At 42.7% G+C, this 27,103-nt stretch overlaps 1 protein-coding gene across 2 annotated transcripts in view; it reads left to right on the top strand.

The window, feature by feature from the left end:
* Positions 1–275: 275 nt before the first annotated feature.
* The window catches only part of uso1 (USO1 vesicle transport factor), a 39,074-nt gene continuing 12,246 nt past the window's right edge, over positions 276–27,103 (top strand). Inside the window, exons 1-14 of one of the 2 annotated variants that reach the window (XM_034187715.1) lie at positions 276–497; positions 2,525–2,611; positions 6,360–6,424; positions 6,592–6,668; positions 6,926–6,937; positions 8,861–8,961; positions 9,042–9,144; positions 9,858–9,913; positions 11,066–11,186; positions 11,281–11,459; positions 11,585–11,725; positions 11,826–11,914; positions 13,174–13,328; positions 14,051–14,256. In XM_034187715.1, coding sequence (XP_034043606.1) covers positions 432–497; positions 2,525–2,611; positions 6,360–6,424; positions 6,592–6,668; positions 6,926–6,937; positions 8,861–8,961; positions 9,042–9,144; positions 9,858–9,913; positions 11,066–11,186; positions 11,281–11,459; positions 11,585–11,725; positions 11,826–11,914; positions 13,174–13,328; positions 14,051–14,256 — 1,458 coding nt within the window. In that variant the 5' untranslated portion in view covers positions 276–431. The remainder of the gene's footprint in view (positions 498–2,524; positions 2,612–6,359; positions 6,425–6,591; positions 6,669–6,925; positions 6,938–8,860; positions 8,962–9,041; positions 9,145–9,857; positions 9,914–11,065; positions 11,187–11,280; positions 11,460–11,584; positions 11,726–11,825; positions 11,915–13,173; positions 13,329–14,050; positions 14,257–27,103) is intronic. The other variant, XM_034187716.1, reaches the window with a different exon arrangement.

Below are 27,103 nucleotides of genomic sequence, written 5' to 3' on the forward strand. Positions count from 1 at the left end.
TGTATTTAATTGAATATAGGTTGAAGAGGATTTGGAAATCATTGTATTCTGTCCTTACTGACATTTCACACAATGTCCCAACTTCAGTGGAATTGAGCTGTGCAGTGAATCTGATGACTAATCTCAAGCAAAGAGAGTGGCAACATGGCGGACGGCGGCTGATTGCACGATCCAGTCACGGCTTCTGCTCATCCAGCTGCTATAATACACATCAATGGAGAACTCCAAGCCACGTATCACCACGTTTTCGCGCATGCGCAGTGTTTCCACATTTGTGAAGTTCCGGTTGCTTACATTGTGAAAAATAACATTTTGCACACTCTTTCCTTTCTATCGTTTTCTGGCATTAACTAAACTAAGTAAGGAGCGAGTTTGCAGGGTTCTTCAGAAGACTAGACACTTAATACGGGACTGAGAAGTCGTCCGGAAAGATGAATTTCTTCAGGGGAGTGATGGGCGGACAGGCAGCCGGGCCGCAGCCGACCGGAGCGGAGACGGTAGGAAGGATAGCCCGGCTAGCTTCAGCAGCTAAAAGCTATTAGCCACACCACATACACGTCTTCCGAGCAAAACCACGGGATTTTAACACGGAGGACTGAAATGTTTTCTAAAGTGTCATGCTTAGGATCCCCATATTAATGAGTGAAAAAGGGTAATTAGCAAGTGCAGCTAATCTGTCAGAAGGCAGTGAGGTGGCATCTGTCAGTCATTTAAATAACATGAGTTATATTTCATTAAAGTGTTTGTGATGTTACTTTGTAGGCACTGCACACTCACACCACATAATTCGATTCTGTTTTTATGCTAAGGGAAACAGATTGCAAGTAAGTTAGTTTTATTTATATGGCTCATTTAAAACCAAAGTGCTTTTCAGTGAAAAGAGAAGACAGTTCATAATATTATACAGTGCATCCAGAAAGTATTCACAGCGCTTCACTTTTTCCACATTTTATGTTACAGCCTGATTCTAAAACGGAATAAATTCATTTTTTCCCTCAAAATTTGTCATGTTTGGAGGAAACCAGGCATCATCCCTACAGTGAAGCATGGTGGTGACAGCATCATGCTGTGGGTATATTTTTCAGCAGCGGGAACTGGGAGACTAGTCAGGATTGAGGGAAAGATGAATGCAGCCATGTACAGGCACATCCTGGATGAAAACCTGCTCCAGAGCGCTCTTGACCATAGACTGAGGTGATGGTTCATCTTTCAGCAGGACAGTGACCCTAAGCACACAGCCAAGGTATCAAAGGAGTGGTTTCAAGACAACTCTGTGATTGTCCTTGAGTGGCCCAGCCAGAGCCCAGACCTGAATCTGATTAAACATCTCTGGAGAAATCTGAAAATGGCTGTGCACCGACACTCCCCATCACACCTGATAGAGCTTGAGAGGTGCTGCAAAGAGATAGGTACGCCAAGCTTGTGGCATCATATTCAAGAAGACTTGAGGCTGTAATTGCTGCCAAAGGTCCGTCACCACAGTTTTGAGCAAAGGGTGTGAATACTTATGTGCATGAAAATTCAGTAAGGTATATCTTATATATTCCACTTCTAAGGTGGAATTATGCTAGTATACTAAGTTATATTTATCTAAAAAGGAAGAGTAATATAGAAGAGTAGAAAAGAGTAGAGTAGAGCCACTTAGGTGCCTGGTCTTGAGAACCAGGGATAGTAGGTTGATGTGATTTCTAAAGCTGCTTTCACACTGGGCCAACGTAGAGTTGCATAATGCGACGTACTGACTACGCCAAGTTTATGCAGCCCTATGCTGAGGTTATGCAGCCCAATGTGGCAATATGCCGAGGGACGCAAAGGAGTACACGAAATGGATCCCCCCCAAAAAATTAAACATTTAACTTTTTTTGCGGGCATTCGCTGTAGAGCACTGGACGCAGTGCTCTATGCAACACTCCACTACTGTATGCAAGTCGATGTAACACTGTGCTAATGTACAACATGCCTCTGCAATTGTATGCTACCCTACGCCAGTCCGTACATACCTGCATTGCTAGATTTTATTCATCCCGCTGGACTCTGCTGAACTTTGCTGACGGTGATGCTTCAAAACCACAGAAGAATAAGAAGAGGCAAGCCAAGCTTCCACTCTGGGCACCACTTATGCAGCCATTCCTGCGTATTAGATATGCAGAACAATGCAACTCTACGCAGGCCCAGTGTGAAAGGGGCTTTAGTTTTTTATTTTTAATAAATTTGCAAAAATTATATATATATATATGGCATGTTGTGAGTAGAATTTTGAGGGGGAAAATGAATTTACTCCGTTTTGGAATAAGGCTGTAACATAAGATGTGGAAAAAGTGAAGTGCTGTGAATGCTTTCCAGATGCACTATAGGAGTCCGTTCACTAGCCACAGTTTCAAACATTAACTGCTACAAAAAAGATATGTCCAGATTGTGGCTTCTGCACAATGAATTTTTGAATATGACTGTCACTTTCCACTTGTTCCAAAGAAACTGTAGGCAGAAAGATGAGCTAAACAGGTAACTCCTCTTTCATTGACAGATTCAGAAGTTATGTGATCGGGTGGCCTCCTCTACTCTCCTGGACGACCGCAGGGATGCTGTTCGGGCTCTGAAATCTCTCTCTAAGGTAACTTCACCAGATTGGTTTGATGCACTGAATCCAGTGGCATTTTTGGGTGGTTATTTGTGCAACACATATGCAGTCCCCCATCACACCACAACATACACACTGATTAAAAGAGTTTGCATCTGGATTGTCACTTGTTATATTTAAAGATTATTAACCGAACAAGCAAGGTTAATAATTTGTTTATTATATGGCTATTGACCATCTGTGACCTGGGTGTGGGCAGCAGTGCGAGGGGTAGGAACAGCCTCCCTAACCCCCTCAGAGAGTAAATATCCACTTTTGAAGACATTTTCAATATATAACAACGACTACTACTACTAATAATAATGAATGTATTTTTAACAACTAAAACATTCAATCAGTATTACTCCTGGTGTCCTAGTTTTACTCCTTCAATTTTGTGCTAAGTGGAATTGAGGATATATATATATATATATATATATATATATATACACACACACACACACACACAATGGATTGTGTATGCTTGGAATGTTCCAAACAGGTGTTCTTTGAGCATTCAGCAACTTTCCCGGTCTTTTGTTGCCCCTGTTCCAGTGTTTTTGAAATGTGTTTCAGGCATCCATTTCAAAATGAGCAGATACTTGCATAAAAACAAAAAAGTCTATCAGTTATCAGCTATATCTTGTCTTCGTGGTGTATTCAGTTGAATATAGGTTGAAGAGGATTAGCAAATCATTGTATTCTGTTTTTATTTACATTTCACACAACGTTCCAACTTCATTGGAATTGGAGTTGTATTATTACCTGATCACCATCTAAACTCTGTAATAGGTGTGACGTGGAACTGTATTGCCAGGTCATGGCAAGTGGTGAAAAGCCTCTCACCAGGCTGCAGTGTGCTGCAAATAACCATGCAACAATTAAATTCTATGTGATAATCCAACCGACGTCACAATGTACAGACTTGGGTTATGCTCCTGAAGTGAGCAAAAAAGAAATTAAAGTTTGCTGGAAAGGCTCCATCTGATGCATGGTGTGACACTGCTGCAAACTTTCAGCAAAGGTGTCCAGTGGTACGTGCGCTGCGCACTCGTGTGTGTGTGTGTTCATAACGGCTGCATGAGCCACTAAGCGTGAGTGCGGGGCATGCGTGCCACTCGACACCTTTGCTGAAAGTTTTCTGGCAGTGGGACAAGCAGTCACACCATGCATCAGACGCAGCTTTGACACATATGGAGTGAGTCCCGTGTTCAGTACCGACAGGGACTGTGGAAATGGAGGAACATATGGGTCCCTCCCACTCCGGTCCTATGTTTGCTATCCAGACATTTGGACATCATGCAGTCTTCAGCACCTTTTGTGGCTGTCAGACAGCAGTCTGTGTCATCTACCTCTTGTTCACATATGCTTTGGATGCCATCGTGCAGGTTTGGACGAGGTAATCTGGATGCATTCTGACACAGCTGTCCACACCTCTTTCCCTCCCGACTGCGTCCGATTATGCCATTTCAGCCTGGTTCCTGCACATTCTTGCTATGTCTGACGGGGACTTTCATTGACTGAAACGCTGTAATGTCTGTTGATTCGCAATGAATGAATTATTGATATAGACAGAAACTTGCTTCTGCTGCAGCACTGAATGTTTTAGTTCTGTCCTTTTTTTTTGTTCTTTTCTTTTTTCTTTTTTTTTTTTAAACTCTGCACCATCAGCCATGGACAGTGACTTTGTCAGGCATAAGTAATGGGTTTAGGAATTTACAGGCTTGCAGAATAAAATTAACATGTCTATATTCCTGTCTGTGACTGTGTTCAGGGCATCAGCCATGTTTTTTATATTAATTTTTTTTTTAAGATTTTACATTTCTGTAGTAGTCGTGCTTATTAGTGCAGCAGATAAGAAAATATTTGGAGCAGAATCCTGCAAATACTGATACAAGCATCCTATACTCCTATAATCAAATACTCCTTAGACATTACTCTTTTGAAATAACCGATTAGCCACCTGAATTTTCAATAGTCAGCCAGGTAGGGGTCAGTTGAAGAATTACACAGGGGTCGAAATTAAAAGATGTTCTAATCATATTGAAAATTATATCATAGTATTTGCTTGATCGTAATGATTCCAAAAAGGTACAGGTTGGACTATCTGTTACTGAATGTTATGGGGTAAAAATAGCAAGAATGTTGACAAAGGTCAGTTTCACAGGGGTCAAAAGTTACATTTGCCCCAATTTTGGTAAAAAGTGGTGCATATTATTAGTTGAGTTACCAGAGTTTTAAAAAGGAATAGTTTTGGCCATGTGTCATGCTTAGTTATCATGTTATGGGGTTGACACATGTGACAAGTCATAGAATCCAATGGATGTTGAGCTTGAGCTTTTTTGACCTTTACTTTGGAGACCAAACATTCAGCACTGTCAAAACTATTCCATTTATTCATCCTATTAGCTCAACCAATAATTTGCATCACTTTTTATTAAAATTGGGGCAGCTTTAACTTTTGACCCCTGTACAGACTGCAACTGACCTTTGTCACTATTCATGCTGTTTTAACATTCAGTCACAGATAGTCCAAACTATACCTTTTTGGAATCATTATGATCAAGCAAATAATGTGATATAGTTTTCAATCTGATTAGAGCATTTTTTCATTTTGACCCCTGTGTAATTCTTCAATTGACCCCTACCTAGCTGCCTATTGAAAAATTCAAGTGGCTAATTGGTTATTTCAAGAGTAGTGTCTAAGGAGTATTTGTGTCAAATTTGATGCTTGTATCACCATCTGCAGGATTGTTTCAGTTATCTGCTGCACTATATAGCAGTATTTAAGTGTCAAGAAAATTCATGTTTCGGCAATTCTGTCAAGGTAAAGGAACTCAACCCTCTCACCCTGCAACCCAGCTTTGATGTTTTCTTAAAAATACACGAGAGAGAGCAAGAGAGAGACAGAGCTCTCTTCTACACAGCAATATTTAATTTCTCCATTACCCAAAGCAATACTATTAAAGGGCGGAGCTTATCGATACTCCAGTCTTTAATAATCTTGCCCCTGGCTTTTTTAATTCCAGGTCATCCTTTGTCACTGTGCATGTTAGAGGGTGCCAACACTGGTCTTCACCCCTGTTCATTAGAGACCCAAAATTCAAGTGTGGAATAGGCAGTAATTTTTTTCAGACTGAGCTTATGGAACATTTTCAGGTGTGACTGACTCCATTTATCTTGTGCTTCCCCTGCTCATTAGAAGGAATGTGTATGGCACATATGTATTCTCCATCCCCCTCCCTTTTCTTCCAGTGTTGTTAAAGCTTGTGGACGCTTCAAAAAAAATGTTCTTTGTGTAGATAATGTCTTTTTTCTAATTAAAAAGATAACATCATCCAAATTCAACTTACGTTTTCATCTTTTTTGATTAAAGACACTGTGTTCCACAAAATACATTTTTGAGCCCTCTGTATGTCCGTCTGTGATAGTACAGTTTCCATAGAGGTAGAAAATGTGCAGGTGCAGTGAAAAATGAGCCCACAATAAATGAAAGTGTGATAGTAGCAAAAAATATAAATAAAACACTCAAACTGCGTGGGATGCAGATGGTGAAAAGGCAAAGGTATCCCAGCACTGCTGCACTTGGTACATATCTAAAGGGCTACACGCATTTGCAAATATACGATAAAGTGCATTTCCATTATTTTAACTTGTGCAATTTGAGATTCTTTTTATTATATTTTATTTTTTCTTGAGCTCTGTCCATAGTTGATCAAATTTATTTATGTATTTGACTTAGAAATATCGTATGGAAGTTGGCAATCAGGCAATGGACCACTTGATTCATGTCCTTCAAACTGACAGGTATGATGTAGGTTTAAGGTTTGTTGTTCTTTAAAAACCTTTGTGCTCATTTTGTACATCTTAATAGTTTATAAAAAAAAAATGTGTCATTGTTATAGTTTATCAAAGTGTTTCGTCTGACACTGCTGAAACCAGGGAAACTTGTGCTTGCTTTCCAAATCCAACAGATCTGACATTGAAATCCTTGGCTATGCTTTGGACACGCTGTACAATATCATCTGTAATGACGAGGAAGAAGAGCAAGGTATTGTGTCCTTGCACAATGATAACAAATTAATTAAACCATAAAATGTTTAAAAAGCGCTACGTATTTCACTGTAAATTTTTTTTTTTTACCATCTTAAAGATGAATTCTCTTAATTGTGCCATGATGGTCCTGAGTTGAAGTTGTGTCTGTTTGGACATGCAACAATCTGCTTTCCCCTTTCCTGTGTACTGATAACATTTGCTTTATATAAAGATTCTGCTTTCTTTCTTCTCTTCCATGTTTTAATCCTACAGATGAATCAGAAGGTAAAAAACTCTGACTTTGCATGGTGCTCCTCCCCATCCCTGGCTGCCTTGACTGACAAATCAGTTCCCCCCTCTCCCCCTTCTTCATGATCTTGTTGTGGAAATTGACCACATGTTGTCTGGTTTACACACACTGAACTGTGCAGTCTGCAGCAAGCTGATAATTTGTAAGGCTGTGCTTCGGCTTTCATGGCATGTCTTCATGAAAATCGGTTTACTGAATCAGAGTGGTCCAAACAGGTCTTTTGGGTGACACCTCACAATTCCATTCCCCCTTGCCCTTGTGGCCATAGTAACCCCTATCCCTATGTCAGGAAAGCCTAAGAATGTTTCCCTGCCTGATCAGCACTGAAGCCAGTTTATGTGTGCAGCAGCCATACTCTGGAGAACTAACATTGCTAAAATAATTTTAGCACCAGCATAGGATCCTGGGAGATGGTTGGGTGGTAAACAAGGTCCTTCACTAATGCCACCACATGCCTGAACCTCTGCTTCCCTGGTCTCCTCACATGTACTGCTGTTTTTGTGCTACTGTGGTTTTTGGATGCATCTAGGTTTTTTAAGGCTGTATATAGTCAGAGCTGTTGGTGGGAAAACACCTTGTGTTGCTTATAAACTTGTCACTTTGAAGCTCTTAGCTAATCTGCCACACAGATTATTACTACAACATATTAATACCAGAACTAGCAGTATGTTGGAATCCGAGTCCTGACAGTAAAGCCCCGTGTACACATAGACGGTAAGAGCTCCCGGAAGCGTCCCGGAAGAGTTTTTGGCCGTCTTAAGGATCAAACGCTGTTGTCAACGCCGGCACTAGGGGGCGTGGCTTAGTTCCGGCTTTACCGGGAATCGTCAAAAAAATTATTCGTGTCGAATAATTCCGGGAGCGCTCCCAGAGAATTCGCGTGACGACGGAGACAACGGCGTTTGATACTTTTTAATCGCCGTTTCATCCTGCCGCTTCCTGTAGTGCCGCAGTTTACACCGCCGTAATTGGCGGCCGGCGTTGTATCCCTAACCAACGGCGTGTAAAACGGCGATAGAGCCCACATCGGCGTCCTCAAAGGCGTTTTAACCAGTGACAGAGGAAGATCAAACGGCGGCGCTAGCGGACAGTATGACGTTCTAAACGCCACCTCCCGGTTAACGGCAGGCCTCTCACTCGCGGCCAGCTCCAGATATTTTTGCAGAGAAGCTCCAGTATGCCTCCTAAAAGAAAATTAGCAGCGGCAAGGACTTACCAAGCGGTCTGGTTCAGAAGCAGAGGAGAGCCCTGTAGTGGAGACGAGCAACACGTTGAGGAGGGGAAAAGAAAAAGAGAATAAAAGGCTGAGAGATGAGCTTCCTCCCCCTGCAGTGACAACTGCTTCAGCCTATTATACTCTGGGGGCGGTGCCTATATGCAAAAGTTCCTGGAGTAACGCAGGATTTGCCTGGATAAATCCAGCGGTACACAGGGCATTATCGGTGGCAGCAGAACACCGCCGTTCTCACGCGCGTCTTAACCTGCGATTGTAAAGGATAGAACTGGGTATTAACCCCCGTTGCCTGACGTGTGCCTGATGCTACGGCGTCAAAACGCCACTTTTATTCGGCAGATTTAGCGGCGTTTTATCCACGTATTTGCGGCTAGTACGGCGCTCAAACCGCCGGCGAAATGCTCCGCCCCTTTCCACCGTGAAAACAGCCGGAACTACCGCGAACTTCGGTCTACGTACTACCCGCCGACAAAACCATCTGTGTAACCTGGGCTTAACTCTACCTCACTCTGTTCTCTTTCAGTTATCTCATTTCCAAAAGCAGACATTCAGAAGTATCACCCTGAGCACTTGCACATTTTTAACAGTTTTACATATATTTGTTCCCTGACTGGATTGATGAATCCAGATCTTGAATTTCTCTCTTCTATTATGTCATTTTCAGATGAAAATGCCCAGAAGCAAGCAGATGACTTAGGTGCTCAGTTCACAGAGAAGTTCATCCAGGACCCTGAGCATGTGACCCTGCTTCTCACTGTGTTGGAGGTACGGTTTCTGGATCGGTGCCAAGCAGTCTGCTAGTCTCAGCAATGTCCTGACATTCATGTATGTTGATGGGATTTCAGGAGTTTGACTTCCGTGTACGCTGGCCTGGGGTCAAGTTGTTGACTGCGCTCCTGAAAAACCAGGGGGCCCAAGTGCAGGGAGTTATTCTGGTCAGCCCTATGGGTGAGTTTCTCTTCACCGGCTGCACCACAGTGTCACATGCAAGATCAGTTTAAACTCACCTGGTAATTGCCTGCAGAGGAGTAGTAGAGTTCATGTAGTCACCTCTGTTTTTCTGGTTGGTTGTTTTGTTTGTGTGCACGATATCTCAAAAAAAGGGCATGATTTCAGTGTTGACCAGGACAGCCAGTCTGATTTATGCAAGTCTGATTCTGTCAGATCTCAGGAGCTAAGCGGTGTAGGTCCTGGTTAATACTTGGCTGGGAACTATGGAAGACCAGGGACTATGCGCGTTTCTTCAGGTAAAATTGTACTTGTGCCCGGAAGGGCATCCAGGGTAAAACCTGTGCCAAATCCCATTGCGGATCTGTATGGATGAATACTGGAGAAAGATCTGTAATCTTCACACGCTTGTTAAGTTGGTATTTTTCAAATAGAACCCAGCACAGTTGGGATCCAAACGATCTCAAAATTTCTGTTAAGGTATCTTCATAAAATCTAAATTAAAGTCTTCACGTAAGTACATGTAGACTAGATGGGTGACATGCGGGACCTCTTTTTTTTTTTTAGTTGATGAAGGTAATGTGTAAGGGCATTGCTCCATTCAGCAGGCACTAAAATTCCAGTTTAACCACAATAGTGGGCACACCCACTGGCTTGTCGCCACTAGTTTTCTTGAGCAAGTATTTAATGCTCATTTGTGTTTTTATTTGCAGGGGTTTCCAGACTAATGGACTTGCTGGCAGACTCTAGAGAAGTGATTCGCAATGATGTGAGTACTTTGCATGTTCCTGTTTTGTACAGTTTATGAAAAACAGTGTCTGACAATCTGAAACAGATTACTTTTTTCCAGACTGTGGCACTGGAGTATAAATCACATTTATCAAAATATGCGTCATGAAGAAGAAAAAAACATATAAGGTGCATTGGAGTATAAGTCACATTTAGATGTGAAACTTGCTACAACTACATGGAATAAGCAGCTAAATGAATTTTGCGTATTATTTATTTGTAACGCAAACACTGTTTTAATGATCAGAAGTTCACGAGTTAAGTATTGTTATTTTAACAGGCACAATACATGAGAATACAGCTTGTTTTGATCACTGAACAGGCAATTGTACATGAGGTAAATGTGCAGTGTAAAAATAGAAAAATTTGAAAATCCACTGCATTATTCGGAATAGAATAGTCTTTATTGTCTTAGTACAGATCTACTGTACACCAAAAGAAGAAAAGCAAGACATCTTATACACCACAAAAAAATTTCGATATGAAATATGTACTGTGTACTGATATAGATATATAAAATGTGTAAACATTTAGGGTAGTGATTGTGAAACAATGGGGGCACATTAAGGGCGGTGATTGTGATTTATTTATAATGTAAACACAGTCTTAGCCAGCATAAGCTGATGAGCTAGTTATAGTTGTATCAGGTACAAAATACAGGTAAACTGCTTCTTTTGGGTACCAATCGGACGATAATACTCAAGGTCAATGTTTGAAAACTCTTTTGTAAAAAATATCGTACAAGATAATAGCTTAGCTGACTTGCAGTTGCTGTTCTTGTTGTTTCACACAGTCCAAAAAGATGTTGTTCCAAGTAGTATAGAGTAAAATTATATTCCTTCTCATTTTTTATTGCAGTCTCAGGTAAAAAGCACGTTTGTCTGCTGAGATATTTTGATGCAGCAACAATTTAAGATAAAATTCAAGTACAATGCAGACTATTTTCTTGAAAATTGATCAGAATATTGGATAAACAGCACAGCTCTCTGCAGTGCATGTAGGTACGGCAGCAGAATTTCTGCACTCAATTAATAATTGCAGTGCTGCTTGAGTGAGTTCATACATGGCCGAAAACGATAAATTACTCAAGATTTGGCTTGAGTGTCTTGTTTGTTTTTTCACCTTCAAACAGGGTTTGCTGCTGCTTCAACAGCTGACCAAAGGCAATGCTGCAATTCAAAAAATCGTGGCATTTGAGAATGCATTTGAACGTCTCTTAGATATCATCACAGAAGAAGGCAGCAGTGATGGCGGTAAAAAGAAGAAATTCTTTAGAGTAATTTTGTCTGATTGTACTGAAGATTCTTATGCTATGTTATACTTGACTTTTTTTTTTTTTTCATCTAGGTATTGTGGTGGAAGATTGTCTACTGCTGCTGCTTAACTTGCTAAAGAACAACAGTTCAAATCAGAACTTTTTTAAGGAGGGGTCCTACATCCAAAGAATGAAGCCCTGGTTTGAGGTTGGAGATGATAATTCTGGTTGGTCTGCTCAAAAGGTCACCAACCTCCACCTCATGCTGCAGGTACAACTAAAGGATTGTTCCAAATGTTTGCTGAAATAACTGAGAATGTAATCAAGTTATGGTGCTTTATATATATATATACACAGTGTAATCAAGTCTTGTATAATATTCTGTTTGTAAACTAGTTGGTGAGAGTCATGGTGTCTCCAGTAAATTCTCCGGGAGCTACAGCCAGCTGTCAGAAGTCCATGTACCAGTGCGGGCTGCTGCAGCAGCTATGCACCATCCTCATGGCCACCGGTGTGCCCGCTGACATTCTCACTGAGGTAACAGTGAAACCTAGAAATCAGAGAGCGAGAACTGCTCACTCTGACATTTTCTCAGGCAAACTGTATTCACACTTGCAATGTGACTATTTACTTCTAGACCATCAATACTGTATCAGAAGTTATCAGGGGATCACAGGTCAACCAGGACTACTTTGCATCTGTCAATGCTCCTTCAAACCCACCAAGGTAAGCCTGGCCCAATAAAGTGGTACAGTCTTTATAGTGTTCTGTGGGTAAACATGAGGCATGAGGCAAATTAACACTTATTTGGTAGCTTCAAAGCAGAGTTTTTCGATATTGCATTTTAAAGAATGGTCCTACCACTGAGATGGAGGCAGTGGTCCTGAACAAAAGCAACATCATCTTTGGATTTGTGGGAAAATTTTACCACAACAAATGAAATAAGATACATAAACTTCCAATATAAAGAACCGGTTCTTTTCGGGTATCGTTAAGAAATGATTCGATCCACAGATATCAATAGCCTTTTTGCTTAACGATTCCCTTATCAGTCCTTTAGAGTGGCCATTGTTTTTGAGGGTGTTTGTCGGGAAAATGATCATTTCTCTACGTTGATTACAGACCCTGCAGCGGCTCTGTAATCAACCGCTTCTGCAGCGCGACTCCACTTTGAAGCTTGAACCAAGGGCTCAGCTCAGATGTATGGAAAGACATTCATGCCAGTAATGTCTGAAAGGAAATGCTTTTGACAAAAACTACAGATTTTGTTGATTTCTATTTATGTCCAGAGATCAAGGATCCACCATGTAGAGTTTATTATGTCGAGTTTAAGGATCCAGTAACCAATTTCATATTTATTTACTTTAAGATTCAGTAAAATGTTGTTGACATAGAAAACCTGTAAAGCCTACTTTTAGTACACAGAAAATTCACAAGAGGCATTGATAAGGGAATCGATAAGGAATCGGATCAATAAGCGGAATCGATAATGATAGCGATAAAATCTTATCAATACCCATCCCTAGTCTTAACTGAGACTAAATCAAACTTGTTGTATTTCCTTTAGCTGTGATATTAAAAGGTTTGTGGGAGAGAGCTGGAGGGATGCTTTCTCTCTAAGAAGAGTGATATGGCAAGCAGCAGTGGCTCCTTTACATTTATAGCAACAGGCATCAAAATGGGCAAGTTCCTTAAAAACTTGAAAGTGGGTGTTTGTTTGTATGTGGTATTGTTGATGGTAAACATAATACTTGAACTTGAACTTATTTATTTTGGCACACAAACTCGACAATAACAAAAACTGATACACAAGACAATTCCACAGTGACGTGTGACCAAAAAGGGGGTGAGCAGAAGCAATACCTTGTCTTTAAGCTGTATTTGACCTACAACCACTTTCTATGAAGGTAAGTATGACTGGTTGAAATCTCCTAGTTATCTGACATTAGCTGTTTTCTCTGCCTCTTCCCCTTACTGCTTCTTAGACCAGCCATTGTGGTGCTGCTCATGTCCATGGTCAACGAGAGGCAACCATTTGTGCTTCGCTGTGCAGTTCTCTACTGTTTCCAGTGTTTCCTCTACAAAAACCAGAAAGGGCAGGGCGAGATCGTGGCTACACTATTGCCCTCCACAATTGATGGTCAGTTACACATAGTTCACAACTACATTATGAATAGTTTTGCTGTTATTTGCAAGTACACAAAACAGCTTGTGTTTGAATTAATTGGTTGTCCAACAGTCCTGAAGTACCACCTGATCTACACATTTCCAGCTCTCCCTGCTCTGCCACATGCTGATTTTCTGGCAGGGATGGTCTCGAACGAGGAACCTTTTACTCCGGAAACAAGCATACTAATCGCTTATCCACCACACTGCGAAAGCTTCTGTTAGGTATTATGTGAAAATAAAAAGCATGTTCCCATATTTGAGGTGGATATAAAAGTACCCCCCCCCCCCCCCCCCCCCCCAAGGGTCAGAGTTAAATAAATAAAAAAATAACATCCTTGTTAATGTCCTGAAGCGGCTCAATCACATTCAGGCTTTCTGGGCGGTGGGTGCAATGACATTATGGTCTTAGGAGCTCCTCAAAATACTGACAAATACAATAAAGCCAATCATTTGTACCAAATTTGTACTCACTTTTATTGATAGTGACCATAACAGAAGTTTGCAAAGCGACTAGGAGACATACTTGAACCAGTGTGATATTTATCTGAACAGTTGTTCTCGTACATCAAAATATTTAATGTATGCGTAACCTGGCTTTGCATTGAATAAATAATTATTTATTATTCGCTGCATAATTTTTTTTTCAGATTTTTGTGTGTATACTTATGAGTATTTTTCTAATTTTCTTCTCAGCCACCTCAATTTCAGCAGGTCAGCTGTTGTGTGGAGGCTTGTTCTCAGCAGACTCCCTGTCCAACTGGTGTGCCGCTGTTGCCTTGGCTCATGCCCTGCAGGACAACCTGACCCAAAAGGAGCAGCTGCTGAGGGTTCAACTCGCCACCAGCCTCGGCAACCCTCCCGTCTCCCTGCTGCAGCAGTGCACCAACATTCTCTCACAGGTAGGCCGAAAACAGCAGGTCCACACTGTTACTATGGATTGAGGATAGAAGGCTAGTTGGGATAGTTTACTATAATTGAGGTGTTTCTGATTTGAAAAGAACCGTCACGTTATTGTGGTTTTGCAGGGTGATAAAATCAGCCGCCGGGTAAGTAAAGTGTGCATATGTTTGTGTGTGTGTGTTAGGGTGTGTACGTGTGTGTAGCTGGGTGGCACCTGTCTTGGCATCTGTCATAGGGATCTTGTGGCCCTCGTGCAGTGGGGTCTTGCTTTCTTTAACTGCTTATATCCTGTGAGTAAGACTCATCAAGGTGAGACATGGTTGCACTCTTCATGGATGTAGGTTACAATGTGTTCACTTGTCAACGTTGGGGAAACAAATGATAATCCTTGAAATGACCTTGGGACACAGTGTGGGGCCTTATCATTTCAGAAATATGTGTTGCTGCACATGATGAGCCTTTTCTTGTCAGAGGTAAATGTTTTCACTTGTGTTTGTGTCCACACATAAAAATGCAACACAACACACAAGATTTAATGATTTATATTTAATTCATTTTTATTATTATTTTATCTTGTGTGGATTTGTGTGGTTTTCTAAAACACCTTCAGTTTGTCATTTTAAGCTTCTGGCTTTCTTAAAGTAGACCTGCATTGAAATAAATGTGGTCAGATTTCAGAAAGAAATAGCTGATATGTATTTATAAGACCCTTGTGAATGCAGTAAAGTAAATCTGTAAGCCCAAATTTGTAATTCAGCCGAGAAATCTTTGTTTAAAAATGACAAATTTGCAGCTAAAATTTAGCCCTCAGCGAAAACTGTTTGTACAGCCGTATCATTTCCATGACGTCAGGGACAAGACAACGCGCTCCCGCCTTCAGTCCGATCCCGCATTGAAATTGATTTGATCTGTTAGTAATGTTACTTATACACGTCCTAGTTTCAACATCCAAAAGTAAGCTGCAATGAATGTGAGATACAGATCTGTGTGCTCAGATCAGCAACGACATTGACAGCGGGCGCCGTTCTTCCTCTCCCGCTCTCTGCCTCCGCTGCGCTTATTAAGTCTGCGGGCCACTCACACCGCCCGTGTTTGCTTTGCAGCCGCCGGCATCACCTCTGTCTACTGAATGGAGCTGCAGCACACTTGGCACAAGTCCTGAGATTACGCTCGCTGTTTTAATGCGAAGCGACTGGTACACCTGTTGCTGCAAGGACAGACTTCTTGCTGCAAAATCCACAGCACCGCACGTCTCGGCAATCGGAGCCCCAGAGCTCCATGGACGCTGAGAGAGGTTTATATATTTTTAATGACTGGGATTCTTTGCGGGTCTCGCCTCCATATCTCGCGATGGTACCGGAGGCGAAAGACAGTAGATTTTCATTGCGACACCACTCAATCAAACGGGCGTATGAAAAAGTCCCCCAAAATAATTTTCAAGCACAAATAAAAGAAATGTGTACTCACCTTATGTGCCGCAAGATAATATGAAGTTTTAAAAAAAGTAGATCCTTCCGTATAAGACAAGAAAAAGGTGCAGATGCAAACTGACGTAAATCCACAAATTACAATTGGCGCAATGCATGCTGGGAGAGGGTCTTGTCCGTGACGTCTCGGCAGCGTCCATGATGAGAGGGACAATTTGCGGAGGGCTAAATGTTAGCTGTAAAGTTGTCATTTTCAAATGAAGATTTCTCCGTTGAATGACAGATCTGGGCTTGCAGATTTACTTTACTACATTCAGAAGGATCTCATGTGTAAATGTAAGTCATTTTTTGTTCAAAAAATCTGACTGCATTTTTTTCAATGCAGGTCTCCATTAAATTTTGTTCTCACTTTCATGTCCACTTACCCACTTTACCTCACCCCCCAACGGAGCATAAGGTTTTCACAACAGGTCTCCTCCTCAATTAATGTGTCTGGTGTTGAGTTTATTTGGACTTCCTTCTAAAACAGAAGGCGCCTGGCACAAGACAGCCTGTGCTCATTCTCCATGTAATGTGGAATTGCGTTAGGAAGGGCATCTGGCGTAAAACATATGCCAAATCAACATGCAGATCCATATCTGATCTGCTGTAACAACCTCATGCAAAAGAAGGGTGAAGCCGACAGATAATGACATTCATAATCTTCTCATTTGTCCTGGAAGTTGCTGACTTTGCATTTGTCCTCTAATCGGAGGCTGGAGCAGCTGTTAATATTGTGGTTGCGGCTTATGGCTGCTCATTGGAAGGACCTTGGATCAAGGTACATCTTCAGTTATAGTCTGCTACAGCTCTCAGCTCGATGGTTACAACTGGAATTGTTATAATTGGAACAATTCATTGGCAGTGAGAACGTTGAAAGTGGTTAGTTTCTCTCCCAAATCATCATCAAATTTGCTTTTAAGGATGTGGCTTCAGTTGCCAGCTTTGTTCATGAGGTATTAATCCCACAGCTCCTCCATTATTCATGTTCTCCTCTGTATGAGGTACAAAAATAGCCACATACACTGAGGAAATGAAGCTGGTAGCCAGTGAACAGGAGTGCTCTGAAGGATTTTTATTGTTTATTTTTATCCCCCTCCCCCTCTAGCTGCCACCTTATCGTGGTGGGGGAGTTTGCGTACCCAGATGATCCTAGGAGCTATGTTGTCGGGGGCTTTGTGCTCCCTGTAGGGTCTCCCAAGGCGAACAGGTCCTAAGTGACGGGTCAGACTAAGGGCAGTTCAGAACCTCCATGACCAGTAAAAAAATCAAGGACCGAGACGTCGCCCGTTATGGCGGAGCCGGGGCCCCACCCTGGAGCCAGACCTGGGGTTGGGGCTCGCGCGCGAGCGCCTGGTGGTCGGGCCTTAGCCCATGGGGCCCGGCCGGGCTCAGCCCGAAAGAGCGACGTGGGCCCGCCCTCCTGTGGGTTCACCACCTGCGGAGGGGGCCATGGGGGTCGGGTGCAGAGAGGATTGGGTGGCGGTCGAGGGCGGGTGGCCCGGCGGCCCGGTCCATGCTCACAGGCCCTGGCTGTTGGGACGTGGAATGTCACCTCACTGGGGGGGAAGGAGCGTGAGCTTGTGCAGGAGGTTGAGAGATACTGACTAGAGATAGTCGGGCTCACCTCCATGCACGGCTTGGGCTCTGGTACCCAACTCCTGGAGAGGGGCTGGCCGCTTCATTTTTCTGGCGTTGCCCATGGGGAGAGGCGGAGAGCTGGGGTCACATTGCTTATTGCTCCCCAGCTCAGTCGCCATGTGTTGGAGTTCACTCCGGTGAACGAGAGGGTCACGTCCCTACGCCTTCGGGTCGGGGACAGGTCTCTCACCGTTGTCTCGGCCTACGGGCCGAGCGGCAGTGCAGAGTACCCGACCTCCCTGGAGTCCCTGGGAGGGGTACTAGATAGCGCTCTGAATGGTGACTCCATTGTTCTCCTGGGGGATTTAAACGCCCACGTGGGCGGCAACAGTGAGACCTGGAGGGGGTGATCGGGAAGCACGGCCTCCCCGATCTGAACGAGTGGTGTTCAGTTGTTGGACTTCTGTGCTAGCCACAGTTTGTCCATCACGAACACCATGTTCGAGCACAAGGGTGTCCATAGGTGCATGTGGCACCAGGACACCCTGAGCCGGAGGTCGACCCAAATGTATCGTGAAGGTCTGCTGGGAACGACTGGCGGAACTCTCTGTCAGGGAGGTCTTCAACTCCCACCTCCGGGAGAGCTTCTTCCAGATCCCGGGGGAGGTTGGAGACATGGAGTCCGAGTGGACCATGTTCTCCACCTCCATTGTCGATGCGGCCGCTCGTAGCTGTGGTCACAAGGTCTCTGGTGCCTGTCGCGGCGGCAATCCCCGAAACCGGTGGTGGACACCGGAAGTAAGGGATGCCGTCAAGCTGAAAAAGGAGTCCTACTTATCTTTGTTGGTAGGTGGGACCCCAGAGGCAGCTGACAGGTACTGGCATGCCAAGCGTGCCGCAGCCCGTGTGGTCACAGAGGCAAAAACTTGGGTCTGGGAGGAGTTTGGGGAGGCCATGGAGGAGGAGATGTCGGTCGGCTTCAAAGAGATTCTGGCAAACCGTCCGACGCCTCAGGAGGCGGAAGCAGCTCTCCACCAGCACTGTTTACGGTGCGGGTGAGGAGCTGTTGACCCTGACTGGGGATGTTGTTGGGCGGTGGAAGGAGTACTTCGAGGATCTCCTCAATCCCATCGTCACGTCTTCCGAAGAGGAAGCAGAGACTGGGGACTCAGAGGAGGACTCATCCATTACCCAGGCCGAAGTCACCGAGGTGGTTAGAAAGCTCCTTGGTGGCAAGGCTCCTGGGGTGGATGAAATCCGTCCTGAGTACCTTAAGTCTCTGGATGTTGTGGGACTGTCTTGGCTGACACGCCTCTGCAACATCACGTGGCGATCGGGGACAGTGCCTCTGGATTGGCAGACCGTGGTGGTGGTCCCTCTGTTTAAGAAGGGGGACCGGAGGGTGTGTTCCAACTATAGGGGGATCACACTCCTCAGCCTCCCCGGTAAGGTCTATTCCAGAATACTAGAGAGGAGAATTCGACCGATGGTAGAACCTTGGATTCAGGAGGAGCAGTGTGGTTTTCGTCATGGTCGCGGCACACTGGACCAGCTCTACACGCTCCATCGGGTGCTCGAGGATTCATGGGAGTTCACCCAACCAGTCCACATGTGTTTTGTGGATCTGGAGAAGGCGTTCGACTGTGTCCCTCGGGGCACCCTATGGGGAGTGCTCCGGGAGTACGGGGTCTGGGGTCCTTTGCTAAGGGCTATCCGGTCCCTGTACGACCGCAGCAGGAGCTTGGTTTGCACTGCCGGTAGTAAGTCAAACCTGTTTCCAGTGCACGTTGGCCTCCGCCAGGGCTGCCCTTTGTCACCAGTTTTGTTCATTATTTTCATGGACAGAATTTCTAGGCGCCTAGAATTTCTAGGTGTGGTCTGGTTTGGGAACCACAGAATCTCGTCTCTGCTGTTTGCGGACGATGTGGTTCTGTTGGCTTCGTCAAATCAGGACCTTCAGCGTGCACTGGGGCGGTTTGCAGCCGAGTGTGAAGCGTCCGGGATGAAAATCAACACCTCCAAATCCGAGGCCATGGTTCTCGACCGGAAAAAGGTGCTCTGCCCTCTTCAGTTCGGTGGAGTGTCCTTGCCTCAAGTGGAGGAGTTTAAGTATCTTGGGGTCTTGTTCACGAGTGAGGGACGGATGGAGCGTGAGATCGATAGACGGATCGGTGCAGCATCTGCAGTGATGCGGTCGCTGTATCGGACCGTCATGGTGAAGAGAGAGCTGAGTAGGGGGGCAAAGCTCTCGATTTACAGATCGATCTACGTTCCGATCCTCACCTATGGTCATGAGATTTGGCTCATGACCTAAAGAAAGAGATTGCGAGTACAAGCGGCCGAGATGAGTTTCCTCCAAAGGGTGGCTGGGCGCTCCCTTAGAGATAGGGTGAGGAGCTCGGTCTCTCGGGAGGAGCTCGGAGTCGAGCCGCTACTCCTCCACGTCGAAAGGAGTCAGTTGAGGTGGCTTGGGCATCTTTTCCGGATGCCCCCTGGATGCCTCGCTGGAGAGGTGTTCCGGGCACGTCCCATTGGGAGGAGGCCCCGGGGAAGACCCAGGACACACAGGAGAGACTACATCTCTCAGCTGGCTTGGGAACGCCTTGGGGTTCCCCCAGAGGAGCTGGGGGAGGTGTGTGTGGATCAGGAGGTCTGAGCGGCTTTGCTTGAGCTGCTGCCCCCGCGACCCGACTCCGGATAAAGCGGAAGAAGATGGATGGATTTTTATCCCCTATAACACACTAGTACAACATGCTGTATTAATGTATTTCTTCTCTGTTATACAGATATTCAGCCACTGCTGGGATATATTTCAGTTGCTGAACTTGTCTATATGCCATCTTTGACTGGTGTAAACCAAACATTTTGACCAGGTTCCTGGCACAGGTCATTGTGCTAGTTAAAAGCATCACAGCAAGACACCAGCAGTGCATGACAGTCTCATTGTGATTAGGCATGGGCCGGTATGAGATTTGGACGATATGATAACCGTGGGCAAAAATACCGGGGTTTCAAGGGTTCACGGTATTACGTATAGCTTTAAAATGTGCTTTAACAATATTATGGCTATTTGCATATGAAGCGCACATGATTCAGGCGCACTAATGCTAACGCAATGTCTACCGCTACGAACACTATGCCACTGATAAATTTTGAGAAAATACCAAAATGATCGTCTCTCTTTTAGACATGTTGCATCTGCCCCATGGGAAACATGAGTTACTTGCTTATGGAGAAACGTGGCTGGAATAAAGTCTGGAACTCCGGATGCTCAATACTTGGCCCAGGTTCACCAACAAAGTGCTTGGAATAGATATACAAGGTCTATTAGAAAAGTATCCGACCTTATTATTTTTTTCAAAAACCATATGGATTTGATTCATATGTTTTTACGTCAGCCAAGCTTGAACCTTCGTGCGCATGCGTGAGTTTTTCCACGCCTGTCGGTTGCGTCATTCGCCTGTGAGCACGCTTTGTGGGAGGAGTGGTCCAGCCCCCTCGTCGGATTTTCATTGTCAGGAAATGGCGGAATGATTTGGGCTTTTTTTTCCATCAGAATTTTTTCAGAAACTGTTAGAGACAAGTAGCTGGAAACCATTCGAAAAATTTATCTGGCTTTCGGTGAAAATTTTACGGGCTTCACAGAGAATAAGGACTGTTACTACAGCTTTAAGGACGCCCCACAATGGCGCACGGCAGACAGAGGAGCGAGACAAAGGAACACCTCCGTTTCTGAGTGCCAGGGGACAAGTTGGGACATGCCCAGCTCTCCACAATTTTCTTATACTCACTGGGCTGGTAAGCATTGAAAGCCGAGATAGGCATGTCCCAACTTGTCCCCTGGCACTCCGAAAAGGAGGTGTTCCTTTGTCTCGCTCGATCAGCGAATCGGTCCTGACGCGCGAAGCCTCCGTGCGGCTTTCCATGACAAAATCTCTTGTTAAAAGTGAAATCTGCCGGAAAATGGCTGATGTCCAGCTCTTGTGATAACCAGAGAAATTGCTCACGACGGTCCCAGCTCCACACAGCCATCCGTTTAGAATGATGTGGTGTTTTCTGCCTCTCGATGGCGGCTCGGAGCGCGGTGCACCGTGTGCCATTGTGGGGCGTCCTTAAAGCTGTAGTAACAGTCCTTATTCTCTGTGAAGCCCGTAAAATTTTCACAGAAAGCCAGATACATTTTTCGAATGGTTTCCAGCTGCTTGTCTCTAACAGTTTCTGAACTGAATGAAAAATAAAGTAATTGTAATTGTGAAGAGTACTGTATTATTACATCCAGACACTTGAAAGGCGTGCTAAAGACTAACTATTTATGAATATAGAAAAAGTTTAACGCTGTGTTAAAAACCCAAATGACTTTTCTTGAATATAGAGCTAAGATTGTGAAATGAAGAATGTAAAATGAGGAATGACAACTAAAATATAAAAAAATAATAATAATCTTTGTTTTCAAATGAAGCAATGTTCTTTATTCCTTCCACACAATGAAACTGTGCAGTCATCAGTATATTTTTCTGTCAACATGAGTGGCGCGCGCGTGTATAAATTCCGGCCCAATCTGAACCGGCATTAAGGATCTAAAGAGTCACATCCAAAATTTTGAATCTTCCACACAGAATTGTCCATCCTCATCGCTGACCTGCAGCAGCTGGATCGACGCGGAAGAAGAAATCATTGTCCACACAATGATCCCTCCCAAAAACTGTCAAATCAAAATAGACTTTTGTAGGAAGTCTAAATATTTGGGGTCCACAACTTGGCTAGGAGTGAAGCCGAATTGCAATTTGCGTGTGTGCGATTTAACAGGGCTGTATATACTGCCACCAAGTGAAATGTGGGCACGCCCTTGGCCTTGTACAACAGCTGGGATCCTGAAAGTTGAGGCAGCTGTACGCTGGACCATACACAAACGGCTCACTTAGCCAAAATGTGGTAGCTGACAATGAAAGGGAAACTCCTCATCTGAGTCTCGTAAAATTTGTTTGACAAAGTCATTCCAACTGTACTCAAGGATCCTCCAAAGACATCTATTACCAAAGACATCCAGCCATTGTCTTAATTCATTTCAATTTATTTATATACAACCCCTGGCAAAAATTATGGAATCACCGGCCTCGGAGGATGTTCATTCAGTTGTTTAATTTTGTAGAAAAAAAGCAGATCACAGACATGACACAAAACTAAAGTCATTTCAAATGGCAACTTTCTGGCTTTAAGAAACACTATAAGAAATCAAGAAAAAAAGATTGTGGCAGTCAGTAACTGTTACTTTTTTAGACCAAGCAGAGGAAAAAAATATGGAATCACTCAATTCTGAGGAAAAAATTATGGAATCACCCTGTAAATTTTCATCCCCAAAACTAACACCTGCATCAAATCACATCTGCTCGTTGATATTGACCCTATGCCATGACATTGACCCTATGTGTCTTTTTGCAAGGAATGTTTTCACAGTTTTTGCTCTATGGCAAGATGCATTATCATCTTGAAAAATGATTTCATCATCCCCAAACATCCTTTCAATTGTCCAAAATATCAACGTAAACTTGTGCATGTATTGATGATGTAATGACAGCCATCTCCCAAGTGCCTTTACCTGACATGCAGCCCCATATCATCAATGACTGTGGAAATTTACATGTTCTCTTCAGGCAGTCATCTTTATAAATCCCATTGGAACGGCACCAAACAAAAGTTCCAGCATCATCACCTTGCCCAATGCAGATTCGAGATTCATCACTGAATATGACTTTCATCCAGTCATCCACAGTCCACGATTGCTTTTCCTTAGCCCATTGTAACCTTGTTTTTTTCTGTTTAGGTGTTAATGATGGCTTTCGTTTAGCTTTTCTGTATGTAAATCCCATTTCCTTTAGGCGGTTTCTTACAATTCGGTGACAGACGTTGACTCCAGTTTCCTCCCATTCGTTCCTCATTTGTTTTGTTGTGCATTTTTCGATTTTTGAGACATATTGCTTTAAGTTTTCTGTCTTGACGCTTTGATGTCTTCCTTGGTCTACCAGTATGTTTGCCTTTAACAACCTTCCCATGTTGTTTGTATTTGGTCCAGAGTTTAGACACAGCTGACTGAACAACCAACATCTTTTGCAACATTGCGTGATGATTTACCCTCTTTTAAGAGTTTGATAATCCTCTCCTTTGTTTCAATTGACATCTCTCGTGTTGGAGCCATGATTCATGTCAGTCCACTTGGTGCAACAGCTCTCCAAGGTGTGATCACTCCTTTTTAGATGCAGACTAACGAGCAGATCTGATTTGATGCAGGTGTTAGTTTTGGGGATGAAAATTTACAGGGTGATTCCATAATTTATTCCTCAGAATTGAGTGATTCCATATTTTTTTTCCTCTGCTTGGTCTAAAAAAGTAACCGTTACTGACTGCCACAATCTTTTTTTCTTGATTTCTTATAGTGTTTCTTAAAGCCAGAAAGTTGCCATTTGAAATGACTTTAGTTTTGTGTCATGTCTGTGATCTGCTTTTTTTCTACACAATTAAACAACTGAATGAACATTCTCTGAGGCCGGTGATTCCATAATTTTTGCCAGGGGTTGTAGCACCAGATCACAACAGAAGTCTCCCCAAGGTGGTTCACACAGGTAAGGTCTAACCTTACCAACCCCTCTGAGCAAGCACATAGGCAACATAGGGAAGGAAATAAATTAATAAAATATGATTTAAATCTGTTTTGTTTCTTGCATGAAGTGATAAATGCAACTTATACTCCAGTGTGACTTACATACTTTTTTGCCTCTTTAAAAAGGCATTTCTGGACCAGTGCGACTTATATTCTGGAAAATACAGTAATAAACTGTTTTCATAAAATTTGTTGAGGAGGAATGGAATGACATTTAATTTTAGGCAGGACCTAAATAAAAAGGTATTGCTGGGAAATTAACCCTTTTTTTAATTACAAGACAACAGCGTGTAATGGAACTTTATATGAAAATTAACTGATCATTAAGGGTGGAAGTATGCACATTTTAGGATGTTATATTTACACTTGCAGAATGAGATGTCCTGGTCATTGTTAGAGGAATGTACTCAAATGAGTGCCCTATATGTCAGAAATACTCAAAATTAGGATATGACCTGTGGTTTATATGATGGATCAGTAATATGAGATTTTCAGTAAAGATGACAATCTCAATAACAGTCGTAAACCATTTGAAATAATTGGTTAGAACCATTTCAAAAGCTATGGGTTCACCATGCTGACAGGAGTATTGACTGTAGCTGTTACCGGTAAGTTGAGATGATAATCATTTGACCTTTCAAATTCCACTTGTAAAGACTGCGTCACACTCTGTGTTTCACATGTTGAACTGAAATTGCCATCATTAGTTTTCAAGCTTACAAGAAGTTGATTTATTTGGTTATTCTGGGGTGGTTGCATGCTCTTGTTTCCCTAACCTTTTTTGTGTTTCTACTGAATGTATACATTTTGGCTGCTGTTTTCATAGCCCGATAAACCATTTTTAGTGCTTCTGGTTAAGCATGGATGGATTGGGTGTTACTTCATTATGGTGTGGGTTGGAGGTACAAATATAAAGCTGTTTGGCCTTTCAAATTACACAAAGCAGACGAAAATGTAGTTTTTACCGAAATCCAAGCATTATAAGGTAGATTTAGTTTTGTAGTGTTGCAAAATTACAGCTCCTTTAAATGAAGAGAACATATTTATCTGGGGGGACTGCATGGTGAAGATTGTCTTTTTTTTCTTCTAATACTGCCATGCAGACAGACAGCAGGAGGAAGCATGTGTGTGCATGTGTGAGGTTTTGAGATTAACTGTGACCTGACCCACTTAATTGATGGGCGTTTCCCGGGTGTGCCTGCAAACATCTGTAAAAGTTCTCACAAATCACTTCACTGATGTTATCTGGTTACAAAAACAGCATTTTAAGATTTAGAAGTGTTTATTTCTCAGACGTTTACAAAATATGAGAACTATATTAGTTACACAGAAATAAGCTGTTGGTGCATTTTCCACCATCTTGGTTTATGTAGTTTTAGCAAGCAGCCAGTTGACATCACGCTGCCTTTCTTTATTCCAATTGGCAGTCCCAGCATCCTTGCAAAGCTCAGCAGGGGGTGGTTGGGGGGGGGGGGGGGGCACGTGATCTCTGATGTTGCCACCAAATATAGGTCTGATCGCTTGAATTTGTACCCTTCAGGGATCAACATTCTAAATTGTTTCCAGACAACAGGAATATTAATGACATTGGCAATATCATATTATGAATTTGTTGTTGAAATAAGGAATAAAATTATAGTAGTGACAAGGAAAATTCCTTTTATGACTTAGATCTTAAAAAACGTAGAGGCCATATACCTTTTGAATACAATAATTTATCACCACTACAGTATGACAGGCTGAGAGTAAAATTAAGACAAATTATTAATCTGTACTTATCAAATAATCATTGTTGATAAGATATTTTTTTTTTCTTGTTATACTTTCCCAGAGTGTATTTTTGCATCACTTGTACATTTAATTTGCTTTACAATACATAATATATACAAAATTGAAATATTGTCTAGGTTCAGCTCCTTAGAAACTTTGCTGCATGTATCTCCATGTCTGTTTCTCTGCGCTTTCAAGTTAAGGGTCAGACCCCTCAAAGGATCCGGATTCGAATCACCTCCAGAATTTAATGGGAGTCTTCCATGGCCTAATATGTATCTGTGGTGAAAATTTCGTCAGAATCTGTGCAGTAGTTTTGACGTAATCCTACTAACAGTAATCCTTCAAAGCCTATATATAAAGTGCACTTGATCCAGAATCCGGATCTGGATCACCTCCAAAATTCAATGGAGTCTTCCATTCCCTAATATCAATCTGTGATGAAAATTTCAATAAAATCCATGCAGTAGTTATGAAGTAATCCTGCTGACACACAGACAAATAAATAAATAAAAGCCGATGATTTTATTTGGTCCCTGGGGGATGTAAAAATATAATATACTTTAAACCATTTTAAAATGTTTGATGCCACTTTAAAAGTATTTAAAATATTTGTTTTGTACTACTGCTTGAAATTGAATTTAATTAATAACATTTAAACATTTTTCAAATTTATTTTAACTTGTTACAGCTCTAGAAATTCACACTGACATTTAAAGTGTAATGATTAATTTATTTTTCTCCTTCAAGGGGTTAAATGTTCTCCGTGAATGACGTCTACAGTTGTATGCAAAAGTTTGGGCACCCCTGATAATTTTCATGATTTTCCTTTATAAATCATTGGTTGTCTGGATCAGAAATTTCAGTTAAATATATCATATAACAGATGAACATACTGATATTTGAGAAGTGAAATGAAGTTTCTAGTATTTACAGAAAGTGTGCAATAATTATTTAAGCAAAATTGGGCAGGTGCATAAATTTGGGCACCCTTGTCATTTTATTGATTGGAATACATGTAGCACTAATTATTGGAACACAAAATTGGTTTGGTAAGCTCACTAACCCTTGACCTCCTTACAAGGGGCGGTAGGCATGGCTGAAAAAGAACACAGCATTCCAAGAAAAACACTTGCTGCCTACAGTAAAATTTGGAGGTGGTTCCATCATGCTGTGTGGCCAGTGCAGGTACTGGGACTCTTGTTCAAGCTGAGGGTTACATGGATTCCAGTCAATATCGGCAGATTCTTGAGAACAATGTTCATGAACCAGTGACAAAGTTGAAGTTGCGCCGGAGCTGGATCTTTCAACAAGACAACGATCCTAAACACTGCTCAAAATCTACTAAGGCATTCATGCAGAGAAACAAGTACA

Source organism: Thalassophryne amazonica, chromosome 15 (assembly GCF_902500255.1).
Source record: "Thalassophryne amazonica chromosome 15, fThaAma1.1, whole genome shotgun sequence".
Taxonomy (NCBI): Eukaryota; Metazoa; Chordata; class Actinopteri; order Batrachoidiformes; family Batrachoididae; genus Thalassophryne; species Thalassophryne amazonica.